This window comes from Phyllopteryx taeniolatus, chromosome 10 (genome assembly GCF_024500385.1).
Source record: "Phyllopteryx taeniolatus isolate TA_2022b chromosome 10, UOR_Ptae_1.2, whole genome shotgun sequence".
NCBI lineage: Eukaryota > Metazoa > Chordata > Actinopteri > Syngnathiformes > Syngnathidae > Phyllopteryx > Phyllopteryx taeniolatus.
In genome coordinates, this window is record NC_084511.1 from 26,833,895 (window position 1) to 26,855,795 (window position 21,901).

The 21,901-nt window shown below is 43.0% G+C and overlaps 2 protein-coding genes across 9 annotated transcripts in view; one reads left to right on the forward strand and one right to left on the reverse strand.

Moving 5' to 3' along the window:
• The window catches only part of si:dkey-237h12.3 (teneurin-3), a 191,470-nt gene extending 170,294 nt beyond the window's left edge, over positions 1-21,176 (forward strand). For all 6 annotated transcript variants that reach the window (XM_061788654.1, XM_061788655.1, XM_061788656.1 and 3 more), the window contains 8 exons: positions 544-698; positions 5,364-6,244; positions 7,585-7,760; positions 9,292-9,527; positions 9,862-10,158; positions 13,739-15,350; positions 15,588-15,718; positions 18,491-21,176. In XM_061788654.1, the coding sequence (XP_061644638.1) occupies positions 544-698; positions 5,364-6,244; positions 7,585-7,760; positions 9,292-9,527; positions 9,862-10,158; positions 13,739-15,350; positions 15,588-15,718; positions 18,491-19,243 (4,241 nt within the window). In that variant the 3' untranslated portion in view covers positions 19,244-21,176. The remainder of the gene's footprint in view (positions 1-543; positions 699-5,363; positions 6,245-7,584; positions 7,761-9,291; positions 9,528-9,861; positions 10,159-13,738; positions 15,351-15,587; positions 15,719-18,490) is intronic.
• Positions 1-21,901, reverse strand: part of ctso (cathepsin O) — a 44,755-nt gene that overhangs the window by 1,576 nt on the left and 21,278 nt on the right. The window contains exons 8-10 of one of the 3 annotated variants that reach the window (XR_009790638.1): positions 9,762-9,903; positions 3,604-3,747; positions 593-670 (exon numbers count right to left, since the gene is read on the reverse strand). The gene's annotated coding sequence lies outside the window, so the exon portion shown is untranslated. Of the gene's footprint in view, positions 1-592; positions 671-3,544; positions 3,748-9,761; positions 9,904-21,901 lie in introns of all 3 variants that reach the window. The other 2 variants (XR_009790639.1, XR_009790640.1) reach the window with 2 other exon arrangements.

The window sequence follows — 21,901 nt, forward strand, 5'->3', positions numbered from 1 at the left end:
GCGTCACTCTTTGTGTGGTGGGCCTTAGCCTTCACGCGACAACCTGAGCAGATTTGGTTTGGTACGTAATATGGCTTTCACGCCCTGTAAAGGTCCAGCATGTGTTGTATATTTAGATAAAGTGTTGTAACTTTTTACAACTCAGTCAAAGACAAAAATATGCATATTCTCAGCAGCTTTATAAATAACACCTAAACTGAAGCAGATTTTGGTCCATTTTATGGCTTTCACCCAAGACAAAATCTCCCAGATGCACTCAGAATCTCCTTCACGACGGGAGTGCTTTTTAGCCCGGCTGACAAGCGCGCATACTGTATGTACGCAACGCTACGACTACAGCCTTTGCCACTTCTGCTTGAGAAATTATTTAAAAGCAGAAAAGCATCCGGTGAATAATTGATGGCGGTGCTTTTTGCCAGTGACCTGAATAATGGGGAGGCAAGCTCAACACATGTAATCCGCGGCGGCGTCTCAACTGACTAGCGTGAGCCGATCCGTGGCCTTTCAACGCTGTTATCTAAACGCACTTGACCTGACTCGCAGGCATCGCAGTGGACAAGAACAGCCTGATTTACTTCGTGGACGGCCCTACCATCCGCAAGGTAGACCAGAACGGCGTCATCTCCACCTTCCTGGGCTCCAACGACTTGACGTCGGCGCGACCGCTCACCTGCGACGACAGCATGGATGTCAATCAGGTGACTAATGGGGCAACCGCAACACATGTGCATACACGTGGCACAGAGAGTGGACACATTTCATGACGCTGAAATGTAGGGATGGGGATAAAAATTGAATAACGCGGCTAGGTCGACCTCAAAAATAGGTCAACACAAACATTTCTGCCTTGGAGCTCCGCCGGGACCCCAAAAACAAACAAACAAAACAAAAAAAAAGTTCCGCTGGAACCCATATTTCACACGGACATTTACTATAGACGGACGGATTCAGTGGTGAGCCGATGATAAACTTTGCCTAGAAACGACAAAGGAGCATCTGTAAGTGATTTTTAAGACACTGTTAGAGGGTTAATCTCCTTTTAACATGATAAATATAAGTGAACTAAATGCTAGTTTGCGTTTTTTTTGTTTTACCTAAAATGGTCATCGCTAGCGATCGCTAATGCTAATTGTGATTGCTAATTGTTTAGCATTGAGCATTTTGCTGTCTCAAATTCTGTACGCCATATTTATACCAATGTGCGGTTTCAGGTTCGAAGTTAGTCGTAAAAAAAAAAAATAATAATTTATGGGGGCAGCATTATTTGATCAATAAATTGATTCTAAAAAGATGCGATAGATAGATAGATGTTCTGTCTTTTGTTGTTTTCTTTTTAATAACCTGTCCTGTTCGGCTGCATGGTCTTGCAGCATGGTGGATCTGTATGCCTTTGTGCTAAAACAGTTCGAATTTTCTAATCTTATTTAGTGTTCTGTAAAGACGATATGAACGTAAAATACTCAATGTGAGAGTGTTGGATGTTGAATAGCAGTGAGAAAGTGCAATGAAAGCAAGGGTAATAATAATAATAATAGCATATGGTGCACATACCAGTTGTGAAATAATGTTTTGTTGTTATTATTATTAGTGTCGTAGTAGTAGTAAGAATGCATAGCAAATAATGATAATAATGAAAATAATAGTTTATATTAGTACAATTCATATTATTGGTATGTATTATTAAAATGTAAATGTATTACATGTAATTTGAACCATCCCCGATTAAAAAGAAAGAAATAATAATCCAAACATAAAAAATATCTAAATTTCATATTAGACATATAGCATACTCTCACACGTTTTTTTTGTGTTTTTTTTTGTGAGTATTCCCGCTCGGAGACACCACTCCATGTCGGCCAAAGTCCCCCCGTACAGTCGTCAGGAGACTATTACGGGAAGCAACCAAATCTACAAGTTAACTCTATTTTCCACAATTATACAGTTTTAAAGTTGTGTAAATTATCCTTGTGACACAAATAGATATCTTATTCAACTGTTAAGTCCCATGTCCACCATTAATATGAGACTACCTCATCAGCGTCTCACTTCACTTCATACTGCCACAAGACTATAAATCCAGTTCTTCATTAAAATAATTTTCCAACTAAAGTTTTTAGCTGTACTTTTATGTATTGCATGTTTTGAAAGCTGCTACTTTGTCACTAGCTGCCAGATACCCACCACGCAAATGTATTCTGATCCTGTGAGAAACACTGAATAGTATTATTTATATTATTAGAAACATATTTTAAGTCTGAGAAGTATGCAAGATTCTGAAATCATGTAAACATGTCTGACTGCTGTTGTCCACATATTAAAGATATTTTATTTTGGAGTGTACATATCTTAAATTATCCTGAATTATGCACGGATGAAGTGCTTCTCTGTGTGGAGCCACATTATTAGTGAGTACGACAAGAGAACTCCATTATCAGCCACTTGGAGCCGAGGCTGAGAAAAAAAAAAAGCTCTCTTCTTACTTTTATTGCTCCTCGAGTAAACAAGCCCCATCATTCTCCCGAAAGAAAGAAAACAAAAAGTAGCCGGCAGAAAATATGGAGAAGGGAAGACGGGAAGTGTTTGTTGTCACTGTGAGCTTCTCGGTCATGGCGCATGATGCGCCGGGAAGAGTAATTACTCAGGCAGGGCATGTTTTTGATGTGAAATGCAGTAGAATTACTGTGGAGCTTGGTGGAGATGGAGCATCCATGGTAATGAAGCAGCCCCAGTAAGCGAATAATGGAGAAAAAAAGAGACTCTCTTTCAAAGAGATGATTCGGAAGTGACCCCGCTAGCTCGGCACAATAGGTCATATCGTTACAATACCTTCCGCTGAAGCAGTGCGGCCTTTTTCTTTTTTTACCGCTTTTCAGATGACGATTGCAGGAAATATAAAAAGGCAGAAAAGAATTTCAGCACATGGAAATGAATGCATTCACAACCATCCTATAGGGTCCTGACCGCTGAAAGTGCATTCAAAAGTGGCGAGACTCCTGAGAGCGAAAGCTGGACTGCCTATTTTCCTCTTTTTCTTGAACTCTGCACTGCACAGATAAGTTATGCTTACATTTATATTACCGTTGTTTTCATAGTTATTTAGTTCACACGCATTATTTTGCAAAAATTGCATCACCAATGTCTGACAAGCTCAAATCAGCACATTTTGGTGCAAGACTTTGGCCATTCGGATGGAATCCCGGTTGCAAAACCGGCAGTGCCAGTTTTCCTCTTTATTGAAGTGTGATTGCCGTAGGGTTATATTTTGAGTGCCGTTTCCTGGATGGTTAGTCATTTTAATTTAATATGCATGATTTCACAAAAATGACATCAACTGTGTCCATGAAAAACGGGTGCCAAGAAGAAAAACATCAAATTGTGGTGCAGATCTAGCTTGACTAATTTAGTAGGATGAGCTGTAGGAGCTCATCGTATATATAGCTGTAGGTTTCTTAGTTTGTTTATTTAGTGCATGATTTTGCAAAAATGACGATGCGGTATGTCTGCAAAGAATGGGTGCCAAGAAAAAAAATAAGAAGACAAATACAGAATCTGGTGCAGGTCCGGTTGTATGGGTGTAGACGTGGCACACCAGATCGAGCTGACCTTTAAAAACGGGTGCCAAGAAGAAAGCAGCAAACTCTGGAACAGCTCTGGTCGGAGAGGTTCGCTGTTGCAGTCCGCTTGCATCGGGGCCAAGTGGAGCAGTGACCCACCAGATCCAGCTCGCCGTTTTCATTTGGGTTTCACCTGTGGGTTAGTTGTTTGGTTAAAGCACATGAGTTTGTGAAAACGACATCACCCATGTCAAGAGGAAAAAAACAAGTGCAGATCTGGCAAACAAAGCCGTCCAAAGCATCAAAACCAAATGACGCCAACTGCAGATGTGTCTACAGAGGAGAATGACTAGAAAATGAAGCGAGAGGTTGTTTACTGGCGCCAAAAAACACTTTGACTAATGGCTGAAAGCAATCTACGCTCGCGTGGGTGCTCTAAAAACAGCAAGAGACAAAAGTGGAGCTGGCCGCGCTCTGCCAGTTAATGCAAAGTCATTTGTGGTGAGCCAATAATGCCGCAACGTAAGCTTGTCACGCATCCAAGAGAAAAAGAATTGGCTTGGCTGTCTGTTATGTGTTATGATTGTTTTTATTATTCATCAAACACATTTCATCAGCATGCTGACAGCTTTTATGACACATTTCGGAGGCCAGGCCAAACATTTTGACACGTTGACTGTGATTGTTGGTCTTGTTGTTTCATGTGTTTAATACCGCTGCTAACAATTACATATGTTAGTTACGGTCATTTTATTTTCCTTTATTTTAATTTCATCTTTGCAGAAACCGTTTATGCAGCAATGTAGTTTAGAATCTACTTACTGCTTGTCCAGCCTTGAAATATGAAACATGAGCAATAAAATATGATATTTTTAAAATGTAAAATTAAATACTAAATAGCGTGTGTGTGTGTGTGTGTGTGTATATATATGTGTGTGTGTGTGCGTGTATATATAATATCCCAGCCCCGCCTGTGTGGAGTTTGCATGTTCTCCCCGTGCCTGCGTGGGTTTTCTCCGAGCACTGCGGTTTCCTCCCACATAAACTTGATTGAAGACTCTAAATTGAAAAATAAGGTGTGAATGTGTGCGCGAATGGTTGTTTGCTTGTATGTGCCGTGCGATTGGCTGGCGACCAGTTCAGGGTGTACACCGCCTCTCGCCCGAAGATAGCTGGGATAGGCTCCAGCACACCCGACCGACCCTTGTGAGGATAAAGCGGTACAGACAATGGATGGATGGATATATATATATATATATACACAGTTCTGTGTATATTTGCAATAACTTCAGCTAAGCTATACAACAAAAATATGTACTAACAAATATGTTAAAAAATCTTCTTGATAATATATGTTTTTCAAATAATATCAATGAAAATGTTTGTTATATTCCAATGGTTTCACTGAAAAACATAAAAACACTATCTCTATCGATCTGCATATCTCTCAATCTATAATATTCAATATACAATTTCAAGTGAATTCATTTTTTTTTTTTAAAGGCAACCATTTGGACACATACAACTAGATATAATACACACACACACAAAAGTTATATTTGTAATTATATACTGTATATAATACAAATAATAAAATAATATAGAAGATACATTCATACATTTACATTTTACAATTTAAGAAATTAAGTTGAAAAACAACACTTTAAAAAATGTTTTAAAAATAAATAATACAGGTTATAAAACAATAAAACACGTTTTAAGTGTATTACAAAATAAATCAACTAAAAATACATTCTTAAAAAAATGATCTCTATGTATATTCAAATCTTTGACTGAATTGAATTTCAGGTTATTCTGGAGTGGCCCACAGACCTGGCGGTGAGCCCGATGGACAACTCGCTCTACGTGCTGGACAACAACATCGTGCTGCGCATCACCGACAACGGCCAAGTGAGCATCACGGCGGGACGCCCCGTCCACTGCCCGCTGTCCATGCCGGAGCGCGGCATACCGTCCGGTGGCCAACGGGCGCAGCTCACCCCCCTGGAGTCAGCTGCGTCCATCGCCGTCTCCTACCACGGCGCCATCTACATCGCCGAGACAGACGAGAGGAATCTGAGCCGCATCCGCAAGGTCTCCGTAGACGGCGAGATCACGCACTTGGCCGGGTCGCCCTCGGACTGCGACTGCAAGAACGACGCCAACTGCGATTGCTACCAGGCGGGCGACGGTTACGCCAAAGATGCCAGGCTCAACGCGCCGTCGTCCCTGGTGGTCGCGCCGGAGGGGACGCTCTACCTGGCTGACCTGGGGAACATCCGCATCCGGGCCGTGTCTCGCAACGGGCCGGTGTCGACGTCCAACGGCTACGAGGTGGCGTCGCCAGACGCCCAGGAGCTGTACGTGTTCGACGGTAACGGCACGCACCAGCACACGACCAGCTTGCTCACCGGAGACTCCAAGTACACCTTCAGCTACAGCACGGAGAACGACATCACCGCGGTGACAGATAGCAATGGAAACACGCTGCGAATACGCCGAGACTCCAACCGCACGCCGGTGCGTATCGTGGCCCCGGACAACCAGGTGATCTGGCTCACCATGGGCACCAACGGCGGGCTCAGGACCCTCACGGCGCAGGGCCAGGAGCTGGTGCTGCTCACCTACCACGGCAACAGCGGCCTGCTGGCCACCAAGACCTCCGAGATCGGATGGACCACCTTCTACGAGTAAGTACGGGAGCTGTCGGCGGGAAAGGTTGACTTCAGTCAGACGGTGTCAAAGGAGGGATTCAAGACAGGGTTTGGATTTCAAAGTCGAGTTTCAAGCTGGGGTTTCAAGTCAGGGTTAGACCTTTGAGTTTGTGTTTCAAGCCTGAGTTAAGTTTTTAAAACGTGTGTAGGGTTTTAAAGTATGGTTACAAGGTATTGTTTGGTTTTAAAGTCAGGGTGTCAGGATTAAGTTCGTTGATTTATGCTTGCTGAAATGTTTTTTTCTTGCGGTGTCAATTGAAACAAGTGAAGGCTCCCTGGTTGTGCACACTCATTTAATTATGCAAATGAAGTCACCTTCAAGTGGGGCAGATTAGTTTGTTTAGCAATCGAAATAATAATAATAAAAAAAAAAAATCCCCTACTGTTTCCCCCCCATCATAAAGTTCCAGTCAAACTTATTTACCCACAGTTGGCAAGAAGAGCCTCATTCCACCGTGTTAACAAACGTCTTTCAAAGCTGAGTTACGGTTCGAAGTCAGGGTTCGGGTTTCAAATTAGGTTTTCAAGCGTGGGTTAGCGTATCATTCAAGTCAGCGTTATTGTTTCAAGTTTGAGTTTCAAGTCAGGAAAAGGCTTTCAAACAAGGGTTTCAAACCTTGGTTGGGGTGTCAAAGTAGGGTTTCGAAACAGGGTTAGAGCTTCAAATTAGGGTTTCGAGAGTGGTTTAGGCTTTCAAACTAGGCAGTGTCAAGTCAGGGTAAGGCTTTCAAATTCGGTTTTCAAGCCTGTTATTTTGTTTCAAAAAAGGGTTACGTTTTCAAACGAGGGTTAAGGTTTCAAATTAGGGTTTTAAGCCATGCATAGAGTTTCAAAATAAAGTTTCCAGACAGGGTTAGGGTTTCAAGTCTGGTAATGGTTTCCAACAAGGGTTCATTTTTCAAATTGGGGTTCAACACTGGGTTGGGTTTTCAAGTCAGGGTTTCAAGACAGGTTTAGGCTTTCATATGAGGGTGTCACGTCAGGGTTAGGCTTTTAAATTAGGTATTCAAGACCTGGTTTCAAACAATGGCTAGGACTAGGGTTTCAAAATAGTTTCAAGACAGTATTGGGGTCCAAATTAGGGTTTCAAGCCAGGGTTAAGATTTCAAAGTAGTTTCAATATTGGGTTAGAATTTCAAACCGAATACAATGAATTCATTTGTTTCAAAAATGTTAAAAGACAGATTAAGATTAAGATTTCAGGCCTGGGTTAAGGTTTCAGTCCATATGAGACAGCACACACTGTGTTCTGAAACATGGCTATCTGGAGAGACCGTATGATAACACGGTCCACTCCATTTTGTCCTCTAAACCAGCTACGACATCGAGGGCCGCCTCATGAACGTCACCTTCCCCACCGGCATGGTCAACAACCTTTACACGGACATATACAGCTCTCTCACCGTGGACATCGAGAGCTCCCTCAATGAGGAGGAGATCAGCATCACCACCAACACCTCCAGCATCCACGCCTACTACACCCTCTCCCAGGGTAAGTCCCTGGGTGCAAAGGGTCGCACATTGTAGCTGCGGTCGTGTGTTGAAAACCGACGGATGGCATCTTGACCACCAACAAGCAACCAATCCAGGGTGTACCCCGTCTCTTGCCGAAAGTCAGCCGAGAAAGGCTCCAATTTACCCATGAACTTGAACGGCATCTACAGTAGAAAATGGATGAATGGAGTCTTGGTTATTGACTGGCTACCACCGACCAGTCCAGGGTGTACCCTGCCTCTCACTCCAAGCCAGCTGGGAAAGACTCCCAACATCCCTGAACAGGACAAGTGGTAGAAAATGGATTGACGGGGTCTTTGTTATTGAATCTTTATCTCTCTTAAAAGTTCTAGTTTTATGGTGGTGTGTGGTTCAATTCCCAGTTAGGCCTTACCATTGGCAGTTTGTACTTTTACTTGATTTTGGGGATACGGTTTGGGGACAAGAGGGACACCGGTTCAAGACCTCTTGTGGTCTCAAGATCTCTTGAGATCCAAAGACCTCCAGTGGTCCAGAGACCTACAGACTAAAACATTGAGCACTGGTGAGGTGCCCTTGAGCAAGGTGTCTGTGTAGCTAGCGTAGTGATACACAGGGCACAGAGGGATTGATTCTCACTCAGGGACTGTAGGTGTGAATTTTTGTTTGTTTACACGCGTGCCCTGCAATTAACTGACAGCCAGTCCAAGCTTGTGTTCGAATCACCACCAACACCTCCAGCATCCCTGCCCACTCCACCCTCTCCCAGGGTGAGTTATTTGTCACCGTGTGTGAAGGGTCGCCAGGGCGAGCTGCAGTCGTGCGTCATTGCAGACAGATGCCAGCGTAAACGATGAGTCGCTCAGTGGGGCAGATAGCTTGTCGTCCTCCACGTCAACCTCGTATTAAAAGGCGTCCTGGTGCTTAATGCCCAGATGGCGCACTCGTCTGTATTGCATCAGTCACGTGTCCAGTTCGAAATGAGTATACTCTCACATAGGTCTGGTCATTGGATTCTCCCTTTGAGGTAACGGGCTCTTGTTCTGTCTTTTGGTGGTAAGGTTTTTCCCGCATATCAAAAAATGGAACCCGCCGCCTGCGCCTAACATCAGAAAACGATTATTATTGGACCAGTGTTGCAAGTTGTGTGTCTTTTTGTGACTGTAATTGCACTGGCGGATTTTCTTTCCAACTGCAAATGTGTGAGATGATTTAGTGAATTTTCAAACAAGTAAATATTTATGTAACCAAGCAGATCGATAGCTATCTCAGAGAATTGAGCCAACTTTACTGAGTAATTAGAATGTATTTCCCCCAAAACACAGAGGCAGAGACTGGCAACCAGTCCAGAGTGCAATACGGATACGGATAGACTCCAGCTCAAACGTGACCCTAATGAGGATAAGTAGCAGAAATTTGGTGGATGGAGTCTTGGTTATTCACTCGTGACCAATCCAGGCTCTTAGGATGTTTTTCAAAGTGTCTTATGGACGACACCAAGGCCCTATCTCCTTTATCGTGTCCTGTATTTGTGTATCCTTGCTCTCCAGATCAATGCAAAAGCAGCTACCAGGTGGGCTTTGACAACTCGCTGCGGGTCACGTACGCCAACGGTATGGAGACCCACTACCAGACCGAGCCCCACATCCTGGCGGGAGCCGCCAACCCGACGGTGGCCAGGCGCAACATGAGTTTGCCAGGCGAAAGCGGGCAGAACCTGGTGGAGTGGCGATTCCGCAAAGAGCAAGCCCGAGGGAAGGTCATTGTGTTCGGACGCAAGCTGAGGGTACGTTTGGTCCAACTAGAGATAGGGGACTCGAGTCAAATGACTTGACTCGAATCAAGACTTAAGTCGCTGATTTTAGAACTTGAGACTCGATTGACTAAAACTTATGAAAGATTCGGCTTGACTTTGACTTGGCAACCGACCTCTATGCTATGACGTAGCTCACGAAGCAAGTATTTTGGAGGGAGTCAAGGAGTATTTTAGATTTGACTTACTTGAAACTTGAAGCCTTACCTTTGGCTTGCACATAGGTGACTTACTCCCACCTCTGCATCCAGTGTAGTGTATGTCCAGGTCCAACACTCCAAACTCGACTCTGGTTACTTCCCGACAGGTGAACGGACGTAACATCCTCTCCATCGATTACGACCGAACCCTGAGGACCGAGAAGATTTATGACGACCACAGGAAATTCCTCCTGAAGATCATATACGACACGGCGGGGCATCCCGTACTGTGGGTGCCCAGCAGTAAGCTGCTACCCGTCAACGTCAGCCGCACCAGCAATGGGCAGATCAGCACCCTGCAGAGGGGTGCCACCACCGAGAAGCTGGGCTACGACACTCAGGGACGCTTGGTGTCTCGGGTGTTTGCTGACGGGAAGATATGGAGCTACACTTACCTGGAGCAGGTAAGTGAGAGAAACCTATCATCACTGGCACTCTGGTAAAACGGAAACCAAAAAAATGACGTTCGGTCAAGCTCCGACCGTATGGAGGGGAGTTATTACTTTCCCGTTTTATGCCGAGTCATCTGACTTCGCCACCATGTTTCACTCCGCCAACAACCAATGACAAAAAGAAAAAAAGAAAAATACATTTAGCACTTAGTATATAGTGTGTTGAAAAAGTATTTGACCGCTTCTCAAATTCTTTTTTATTTTTTATTTTTGCATAGTTTCTGGACTTTAATGTTTAAGATCATCAAAGAAATGCTAATAATATTACACAAACATTACCCAAGTAAACATAAAATACAGTTTTTAAATGGTGATTTTATTTATTAAGGGTGAAAAACGATTCGAAGCTACCTGGCCCTGTGTGAAGAAAAAATAAATAAATACAAAATTAATTGCCCCCCAACCTAATTAATACACTAACTAACTGGTTGGGCCGCCCTCTGTAGCGACAACTGAAATCAAGCGTTTTCTGCAAACCCCAATTCCAATGGAGTTGGACGTTGTGTAAAGTCAATAAATAACAGAATACAGCGATTTGCAAATCCTTTTCAACATATATTCAGTTGAATACACAGGGCTCTAGAGTACGAGCATATTGGTCGCCAAGCGCCCTAATTTCGCGATGGTGCGACTACAAAAAAAGAGGGCGCACCCGTGGGCTCAGCCATTTGAGGAAGAAAAAAAAAGCTCTGCGACTTTGAAAGCAGACACAAATTAAACCCATCGTGGTCTCTAAACCAATCAGAGAGAGTAAAGTGCGGGACCCCCCCCCCCCCCCCCCCCCCCCCCCCCCCCCTCTGATTGGCCCTGGGCGTGTGCATGCGAGCAAGCGTGTGTGTGCGCGTGTGTGTTTGAAAATGAAAAAGATGAACCACATGTGGATTTCTTTAAAATCTGCTTCCAGTTATGGATTGATTTTAAGCAAAATAAATCAATTCAAATTGTGAAATTCATATTTGACAAATGCGCTGTCTAAAATTCATGAGTGACATGCCGGTTGTCTAAAATATTCATGAATACATTTTTTTTAAATACCTTTTTTTTTTTTTTTTTTTTTTTAAACCTTACCGTAGTACAGTTTTTTTTTAAGCTCACAATAAATATATTTATTTTTTACACAAGGGCTGTAAAATGAACTGTTGGCACATGGTGCATCTACATTATTTCTCAACTAATGTTTGACACATGGGCTGTCAAGGAAATAAATAGATAGTGAAATTCATGTGTGTCACATGCAATTACAGGTCATGTCATTTGACACAAGATTGTTTAGTTGTTTGAGTGCTGGGCTTTGGTTGCGTGACCACGAGAGGCACGCCGTGTGCACGCTCTTTGACGTGAGCAACGGCGAGAGCTCGGGGAACGCCGACGTGCCCGCGGATGACTGAGCGTGACATTTGAAAGTGTCGGGGGTGCAAACGCCAACGAACCTCGGCAAGACGGTCGGCACTTTGGTCCTCGCTTCAATCTAAACCACTTCGGGGGCCACCCTCTGATCGCTTGTCCTTGTTGAGTCAACTGGAGAGTCACGGTGACGGTGTGAATGATGGTGAAATTGTAATGCCTTACTGAGTTGTGTGTGAATGTTGTCAAGTTTAGTCACCATCCTCCGTCAAATTTCATGACAAAAACATAAAAATGCTTGCAATTTAGTTTCCCCAACCTGTCAAGTATTATACATGCTTCAAATTTGGTAACAATCAGAAAAAAAATCGCGAAGTTGGTTTTGAAGGATGACTGGAAATAATAATAATCACCCTTACAATGGCCGCATCAAACCAAAATGGCAGACTTCCTGTTTGATTTTGGCCATGGCTTTTGGAGACTATTTTGTCTGTCTAGTCATGACAGACACGCCAACCAAATTCCATGTTGCTTCATTAAAACTGGCTTCGGGGGCTGTATTTTCTTTCTCTTTTTTTCTTTGCTAGCAATCGGAAGAAATCTCGAGGACAAGTTCATTTTTCAAAGACCACTGGAAATGTCCACTTCAGAGCACAATGGCAGACTTCCTGTCCACGTTTGGGCATCGCTTCTTAAACCTTTTCTGCCTGCCAAATTTCATTTCGCTATGAGAAACTGGCTAAGGGGGCTGCTTTTTTTGTTTTTTTTATAATGTGGTAGAAATCAGATAAAAATCTCTTAGATGCGTTCATTCCCTGGAAATGTCCAAAATGTGGCTGAAATGGCCACAAAATGGCAGACTTCCTGTGTCTCGTATTCTCCGCATCAACACAATTGTGTGCACGGTTCACATTGGTGTTTCTCCTTGCAATCCGCTCTCGTACCGATCGGCCTTTTCGATTCAACTTTGGAGATGAACAGACGGGCATGTGGCCAACTGCTCCCCCACATGAGCGATAGTTGGCACAATCAAGTGTCCTTTCATTCCTCAGGCTGGAGAGTACCGCTCGAGCGGCCTGCTCATACGTCAAGCATTCAAAGTCTTGTAATTCTCTTGAATCTGTGTCATTCGGTCGCTCCGTTTTCAACTGGCAATCAAAATCAATCAGAAAGCCCCTTCCAGGGTTCCTTCAAGAGGAACACGCCCCCGGGACTGTGTCCAATTGCTAGCAAATAAACAAATTGATCTCCCGAAGCTAGTTTCACTCAGTGATAAAGAATTTGGCATAAACCCACAAACACTGTCCCAAAAACATACAGGAAGTCTGCCATTTTGGTTTGAAGCCGCCATTGTAGGGTCTTTTTGGACATTTTCCAGGGGTCCATTAAAGACAAACTTCGAGGGACTTTGTACGATTGCTACCAAATTTGAACCACATTTACTAGGCTCAATTGTGTGTAGGTGGAACGTGGCGGCCAATTTTGACAACTCACCCAAAAACCCGAAACTCTAATTTTGAGGGGAAATTTGGAGTCACTTTCACTGAGCAACATGAAATTTAATAGCATTGTCGAAATAGATAGAAATTCATCATTTTTGGCTTCGCCATACATCAGATGAAAGAAAAGTCTTCTTGTCGCACTCTCTGAACTTTGGCAAAAAGTGCAGCGTAACCTCCAAATTGTTACATTCCATCTATGACTCAAACAATAATACTATCAAAACTTTGGTGAAAATTAGTCACACAAATAAATATTTTTCTTTTCGATTTCTACGACCAACTGCAAAATGAAAGTATGAACAACACATGGACTCGTGTGGCCTGTTTTTTTTTCCATTTAGTTTTTTAATCTGAGCCCAAAATTGAAATGCAGTAGTAACTTGACTTTTGAGTTTCGTTTGTTTCGTCACTAAAGCTTGTAACTCCAGATTCTAAATCCACTTTCCTTATTGAAAATTAATTGAAATGCCGTCAGCCCTTTAAAACCGATAAAATGTCTTGAAACTGCTGTCCGTAATAGTTTGGAACAGTGCAGTTTGTTTATTTATTTTTCAAAACAATGCTGTTATTATTGGGAGGGAGAAAATATCATTTGCGTAATAATTTGGAACGCAGTGTAATGCGTTGGGGAAAATACAAAGAACGAATGACACAGATTCACTTACTCTCTCTTGTTCGTTCTCCAGTCCATGGTCCTGCTGCTCCACAGTCAGCGCCAGTACATCTTCGACTTCGACTCGCTGGACCGCCTCCAGGGCGTCACCATGCCGAGCGTGGCCCGCTACACCCTGCAGACGGTGCGCTCGGTGGGCTACTACCGTAATCTCTACCACCCTCCGGAGAGCAACGCATCTGTTGCCGTGGACTACAGCGAGGACGGCCTCCTGCTCAGGGTGTCCCACTTCGGCACCGGCCGCCAAGTGCTCTACCGCTACCGGCGTCAGAACAAGCTGTCGGAGATCCTGTACGACAGCACGCGGGTCAGCTTCACCTACGACGAGACCGCGGGCGTCCTGAAGACGGTCAACCTGCAGAGCGACGGCTTCATCTGCTCCATCCGTTACCGGCAGGTGGGGCCTCTGGTAGATCGGCAGATCTTCCGCTTCAGCGAGGACGGCATGGTGAACGCCCGCTTCGACTACACCTACGACAGCAGCCTGCGTGTCACCAGTGTGCAGGGCGTCATCAACGAGACGCCTCTGCCCATCGATCTTTACCAGTTCGACGACATCTCCGGCAAGGTGGAGCAGTTCGGCAAGTTTGGCGTCATCTACTACGACATCAACCAGATCATCTCCACGGCGGTGATGACGTACACCAAGCACTTTGACGCGCACGGTCGCATCAAGGAGATCCAGTATGAGATCTTCCGCTCGCTCATGTACTGGATCACTTTCCAGTACGACGACGTGGGCCGCGTCACCCGGCGCGAGATCAAGATCGGACCGTTCGCCAACACCACCAAGTACGGCTATGAGTACGACGTGGATGGCCAGCTGCAGACCGTCTACCTGAACGAGAAGGTGACCTGGCGCTACACGTACGACCTCAATGGCAACCTGCACCTGCTCAATGCCGGGAACAGCGCGAGACTCCTTCCGCTACGCTACGACCTCAGGGACCGAATCACCCGTCTCGGAGACATCCAGTACCGCTTGGATGAAGACGGCTTCCTCCGCCAGAGAGGGGCTGAGATCTTCGAGTACAACTCCAAGGGCCTCCTGGTTCGGGTGTACAGCAAAAGCAGCGGGTGGACCATCCAGTACCGCTACGACGGGCTCAGTCGAAGGGTATCCGCCAAGACCAGCCTGGGCCAGCACTTGCAGTACTTCTACGCCGATTTAAACTACCCGGCCCGGATTACGCACATCTACAACCACTCCAGCTCGGAGATCACTTCGCTGTACTATGACCTGCAGGGCCACCTATTCGCCATGGAGATCAGTAGCGGCGAGGAGTTCCACATTGCCTGCGACAACACGGGAACGCCTCTGGCCGTCTTCACGAGCAACGGCCTCCTGGTCAAGCAGCTGCACTACACGGCCTATGGCGAGGTCTACTTCGACTCCAATCCGGAGTTCCAGCTCGTGCTGGGCTTCCACGGCGGTCTGTACGACCCGCTAACCAAGCTGCTACACTTCGGCGAGAGGGACTATGACATTATGTCCGGCAGGTGGACAGTGCCGGACGTTTCCACCCTGAGGGACGTCGGCAAGGAGCCGGCGCCTTTTAACCTTTACATGTTCCAGAAGAACAACCCCATCAGCAAAGTCCAAGAAGTGAGGGAATATGTGGCAGGTGAGAGGTTGATACAGTCAAAGCAGCCATTACCAGATCATTACGGTGGCAGCTTATGGTTATTCTGACTGCGTTGCTATTTTCTTGTCTCGAAAATATCAGGAAATAACATGAAAATGACTGCCTGTCACACTCTTCTTTAGAGATGCTTCAAAGGCCAACTAGTACTTCTCATCGATAAACATTCCTCGGCGTTCCTAGTTGTTTTATTATTTTTCTCTTGTCTTTGTCACACAGACGTGAACAGCTGGCTGGTGACTTTTGGCTTTCACCTGCACAACACCATTCCCGGCTTTCCCATGCCCAAGTTCGACCTGAGCATGCCGTCGTACGAGCTGAGGAAGAGTCAGCTGTGGGACGATTTGCCGGTGGGTCCAGTTCACGCTCGGAACGATTTGTGGGGGGGGGGTGGGCCAAGCCCACTGCCCCTCCTGATTGTCTTTTCAAGAAAAGAAAAATTGCAATCTTTTTACAACCGAGTACCCCCTCAAAAAAATACTTCCACCACATTAAGATACCGTAACGTGGTAGTTTTATTCCTAAAAGGTATACATGTATCGATTGTAAGCCACTGTAACATTATGCACAGTTTGAAGATTAATCATGTAATTCAATACAGGAAAGTAAGAAACTGTACTTAATTTATGATTCAATTAAAATGCATTGTACATACAAGTTACATCCAAATTGTCCTTGAATAAGTGTTTACAAACAGCGCTTAAAAATTACATTAAGGTATTTTTAAATACAACTGAAATGTACTCCAAAAAATGTACTGTATTGGATTTCAAAAAAAAAAAAAAAAAAAGTTTAAACCTGCTGTATGCATATCGACAGGCTTAATTATAATATGTTTGACTATATTTCATTTTATTCAGAGATTCTTTCGCGTACCACTAGTAGTACTCGTACCATACGTTGAGAGTGACTGTTATGGAGAATAAAGGAGAAATTGTTTTTTACAGCCAAAAATAAATATACTATAAATATTTATTGTTTTGACTAAAAAATTATAATCTTACAAGAATTGTCTTCAATAACATCTTTTTCCAGAAAAAAAACATACATTTTAAGAATATAGTCCTATTGTTCCTCGAAAATGTTTTGGTTTTTTTCAAGGAAAACAAAATAACATTTTCACAAGAAACAAAAATATATTTTTTGTACAGATAAAAAAATCTTTATTTTGGGGGAGAAAAAGACCTTATTTTACAGAAATAAAGACTCCGTTATACTTAGAACTTTTATGGAAGGAAAACAAGTTGGATTTCTTTGACAAAAGCATGTTTTTAAAAAAGTCATGTTCTAGGTAAAAAGATGCTACTAGAATAGTCATATTCATTCAAGAAAAAAAAAAAAGTACCGCTAATATTTTAACGAGAAAACTCCACGTGAGACGTTATTTTTGAAACGTTGGGTTGTTGATCCTGTGTATAACGCTCCTCTGATATCTTACCCTCTCTTTGAAAATGAATAATTTTATACTAGAGTGGCTTTTGTTTTGTAAAAAAAAAAAAAAAAATGATGTAATCCAAACAACTTTTTTTTCTCTTCAGATTGCGATTTCATTCTCGTAGTAAATCTACATTTTTCTATCCAGTGTCGCACCAATACTCTACTCAGCAATAAAACTTTCTTTTCTTACTTTTCCTTGAGTGTTATGAAGCTGCTATTATGCATTTCTAAGAGAATATTACTTTTAATTGGGTCTTATTTGCATAATAAAGCAAACAGTGTACTTCCTACAGCTGAATATATTTTCTCACAGCTGTCTGCAGCTGTTTTACTCTCGTTGTCGAGTTGAAACTTCTTTCTTTTTGCTTTTTTGTAATGGAAGGAGAAGTCTCATCAGGGGAGTTGGGTGTATTGGGCTGCAGAATAATAATAAAAAAGAAAAAGAAAAAAGCCTCCAGCGCCAGCACGCTGCTTCTTCCGTTCTTGGTCCATGTTGAAGTGTTAACGTTTCACTGCACTCTCCCGACTTGATTGACCTTGACATTGAGATTCACCTCAGATGTTCGTTACAGAAGAGAAGCCAGATTTTTTTCAAAAAGTTAAGAGGATTTTTTTTTTCTTGAAGAATTGTTTTTTCACTCTCAATCTTTTTCTCACAACTTTGGAGACTAAAATTGTATTGCTTTGAGGAAAAATACTTTTTTTTTTCCTGAAGAAAATGTCATTTGTATTTTATGATAAATCCTTTTTTTTACACAAAAGTTACATTTTTTTGTTTTTGCGAAAATTATTTTTCTAAGTCGTAGTTATGGATATTTTTTTCAAAAAGTAGTATTTTTGAATTTGGCTTTTAATAAAGTTTGCTTAAAAGTATTTTTTTAAATATATATCTATTTTTGTTAGGAAAAAAATAATTCTTGGAAAAGTCATACCATTAGAATTTGTCTTTTTATTCATTTGTTTGTTTGTTTATTTATTTATTTTGAAGCTGGTCCCTCTTATGTCGGAACAGTTTTTTTGCGCAACATAGTAATTTTTAATACTGTCACTTTGAAAAAAAGGAAAGAAAGTTTTTTTATTTCTTTTTTTTAGTTAAGTTGTTTTAAGATGGTTTTACTTTTTTGAGAAAAATGGGGGGGGGGGGCGAAAAGAAAAAAAATGTCATCAGTTTAAAAAAAAAAAGTTCAATTTCAACAAAAGTTACCTTGTAATCTCGTTTTTGAAATAAACTTTTCTAAACAAAAAAATTATAATACGACAAGAATAGTCAGACAGTGAGTTTATTTTTTCAAGAAATACACTCAGTCGTATTGTTACAAAAAAGTTTTAAAAAATTCAAGAAGGCGTCTTGTTTTTTGGGAGAAAATGTAATTTTTGAAGGGAAATGTTCTTTTTATGAGGGGGTAAAAATTAAAAAACATTTAACACATTTTTTTTTAAAGAATTACAGTAAAATTCATACACTTAAAAGTCTGATTTCTATTTGTTTTATCTGTTTGTTTTTTTTTGAAACAGTGTTATTTTTAACCCTTTGATAAAAATAATAGAACTTTTTTAAAAATCGTTTTTCCTCATATTTTATTGAGGAACAAAATCTATTCTCTGGGTACGTATTGAAAGGTTTGAAAAATTGTGTGGGGGAGTGTTCAAATCCATGTTATTCTTGGGCTGCTGTGTCCTTGCAGTCCATCTCGGGCGTGCAGCGTGAAGTCACCCGCCAGGCTCAGTCGCTCTTGTCCTTCGAGCGTCTGCCCGAGGTGCACCTGCGGCGAGGCCGTCGCGGGGAGAAGCCTTGGCTGTGGTTCTCGGCGGCGACGTCGCCCGTGGGCCGCGGCGTCATGTTGGCCATCTACAAGGGCAGCGTGCACGCGCACACCCTCAACATGGCAGGCGAGGACTGCATCAAGGTGGCGGGCATCCTCAACAACGCCTTCTACCTGGAGGAGCTTCACTTCACCGTGGAGGGCCAGGACACGCACCACTTCGTCAAGCCGGGCCTGCCCGACGCCGACCTGGCCGCCCTGCACCTGACCAGCGGCCGCAAGACGCTGGACAACGGCGTCAACGTCAGCGTGTCGCAGTCCACCGCCGTGGTGGACGGACGCACGCGCCGCTTCGCCGACGTCGAGGTGCGCGCCGGCGCGCTGGCGCTGCACGTGCGCTACGGCGCCACCGTGGACGAGGAGAAGGCCCGCGTGGCCGAGCTGGCCCGACAGCGCGCCTTGGCGGGCGCCTGGGCGCGGGAGCAGAGACGGCTGCGCGACGGCGAGGAGGGCGGTCGGCCGTGGACGGAGGGCGAGAAGCGGCAGCTGCTGAACGCCGGCAAGGTGCTCGGCTACGACGGCTACTACGCCCTCTCGGCCGAGCAGTACCCCGAGCTGGCGGACAGCGCCGACAACATCCACTTTCTGAGGCAGAATGAGATCGGGAAGAGGTAACAGAACGTAAGACGTGACTGCTCGTGTTGTACGCCGCTCACAAACAGTTTAGGGTATTCGGCTTTTGGCTAAAATATCAGCTTGATATGACTGACGCCTTCTTCTTCACCGAGTCACGGTTTGTATTTATCTATTCCACGTTATTTGAGGAGTCTTTTTTTCCCCAATCCCACGCTTAGTCGCGTTATTTTTGTTTGTTTGTTTGTTTATTTGTTTTATAAATAGCAATTATGATGAGCTTATTATTATTGGATTATTGGCAGAATTGGGCTTTTGGTGGTCAGGGCACTCCAAAGTCAAGGTACCACTGTTGCACTGATATAGATACCATATATATATATATAGAAAAAAAAATAATTTGATAAGAGACACCATATATAAAAAACTATTTTATAGCTTTACCCCTCCCACATTCTTTAAACATGTTTAAATTGATTGAAATTGCACGCCGACTGTGTTCGGAAACACTCCCCATCAGCTAAGTATATGATGCCCTTGAGTTCGCCATTTTGTAGTGCTGTTCCAGTGCCTACCAAGTATATATATATATATATACATTATATATATGTGCATATATATAATGTATATATATATATATATAGCCCCTAGTTAGTGTCCCTATGTATCCCACAATGCATCTTGAATAGTTCATACAATGTTGGTCACTAGAAAAACAGATATATCCCATGATGCATTGCACTGATACAGAAAAAAAGATGATCTGTATCGTGGTATTGTTTGATTTTCGGCCCGAGACGAATCCCAATATCCCGAACTTTTTGTGAGTTGTGTATGTTCCTGATGGCTGTTTTTGTAAACAATCAAATAATCTTAAAAAACAAAAAAACAAACACAATGCTGTGCATTGTGAGTCGGGGGAGGAGGGAGGGGGGTGGGGGAGGGGGAACTTTCAAAGTCACCGAGCCTTAACACGGGCGAGTACAGGTCACTTCCTCTGTAGCACAAAAAGCCTTCTGGACTCTCGAGTGGAACAATAGCAAAGGGAGGAGGAGCTTATTTTTCGGGCCCGAGCACCAGGGGGCGCTGCGTAGGCCCTCGTGGAATCGCTGTTTCGTTATTATTAGAATGAATTCATAAATAAATGAATGGCCTTTGGGGGGGGGGGGGGGGGGGGGGGTCCAGCTATGCCTAAAACTCCACGTGAAGAAATATGTATCTAAAGGGTCCCCAACATTGAACTCAGTCAGCAGCGCCTCCTGGAAAGTTAGAAAAAAAATCTGCCCCTAACCCTACTTTTACCGATTAACACAAAATTGGGTGGACATTTCAATCATAACCAGACGCAAGAAAGGTTTCAAGAATCCATGCCCGAAACCAAACAGGAAGTCGTCCATTTTGGGCAAATTCCAGGTCTTGTATGAGGTATTCTGCCCTTGACAGATGGACGATGCTAAATTGTAACGTTTTCTTTTTTTTTTGTGCCCGTGTCATCTAATGTGAGTTTGAAAAAGGGGGTGCGAGGGCCCGCCCGTTCATTGCGCACTGTGGCTTTAATGATGTTTTTATGTTGTTCTTTTTCCTTGTTGGTTGTTTTGTTTTCACAACGTTCAGCTTCACTGCAGTTATTGTACGACCAGGAAATGTTTACATTGAGTGCACTCGTGCCCCATATGTCATATCAATGAGCAAAGCAAATGTTTGTTTCTTTAATCACCTCCCCAAAAAATCCATAAACATGTACATGAGAGCTAGCACTTGTAAACTTTAACGTGTTTAATGCTTTGAGAAAAAACAAACTGTTTTCATGTTTCAATAGAAAATGTTCATTGTGGGCGGGGTGAAAATGGGAGAAAGGACTCGAATGGACTCCTTGGGCACCCCAGGGGCTCCTGCTTTTGTAAATGATGAATCTACCAGTAATTTATGTTCGTGTTTATACATAACTAATAAACGACAGATTGGTTTTGGATGATGTCTTTGCATGTTTATCTTCATATATGGTGTTCATGTTTTTTTTTTTTCACAATTCAAAACAGTTCCCAGGTGTCATGTAAAGTTTCATGCAAATTCAGCAGTGCTCAATCCCAACGTCCTCTACCGCGGGGGCCAATGAACAGTAGTTTCGGCGTTTCAGAAAAAAACACTTGCGAGAATAAGAAAACAAAAAAAAAATATGTAATTGAGAACAAAATACTTTTTGATTTTTTGATTTTTAACAAACATATTAAAGAAGAAAATGTTATTTTCAAGAAGAACAGTCATGGTTGTTTTTTTGTTTTTTTTGGAAGAAAATTCTAATTTTTAGGGAAAACAAATTTGTCATTTTCAGGACTTTATTTTTAGAAGCTTCTTTCATGTCAAACAAATAATAATATCAGATCACTTCAGGCATTCCAGAAACCCAACTATGCGTACACAAGCAATTGAACTTTTTTTTTTTTTTTTTTTTTTCTCCATTTTATGTGACATTAAGTGTAATGTCGTGTACGTATGTAGTGAGGTCTTTATAACATGCATTGAGTGTATTAGCGCCGTTCAATTTCATGTTTACAGGGTGGGGCCGTTTGACCCGCCTGTCTGTTGACTAAATATTTAATTGTTTCAGGAGAAATATTTCATGAAGGCAGCTCACGAACAAACTGCCAATGTGGCACACCCAAGAAAAGCTCCTGCTCAACCTTTCTGTTTTGATGACAT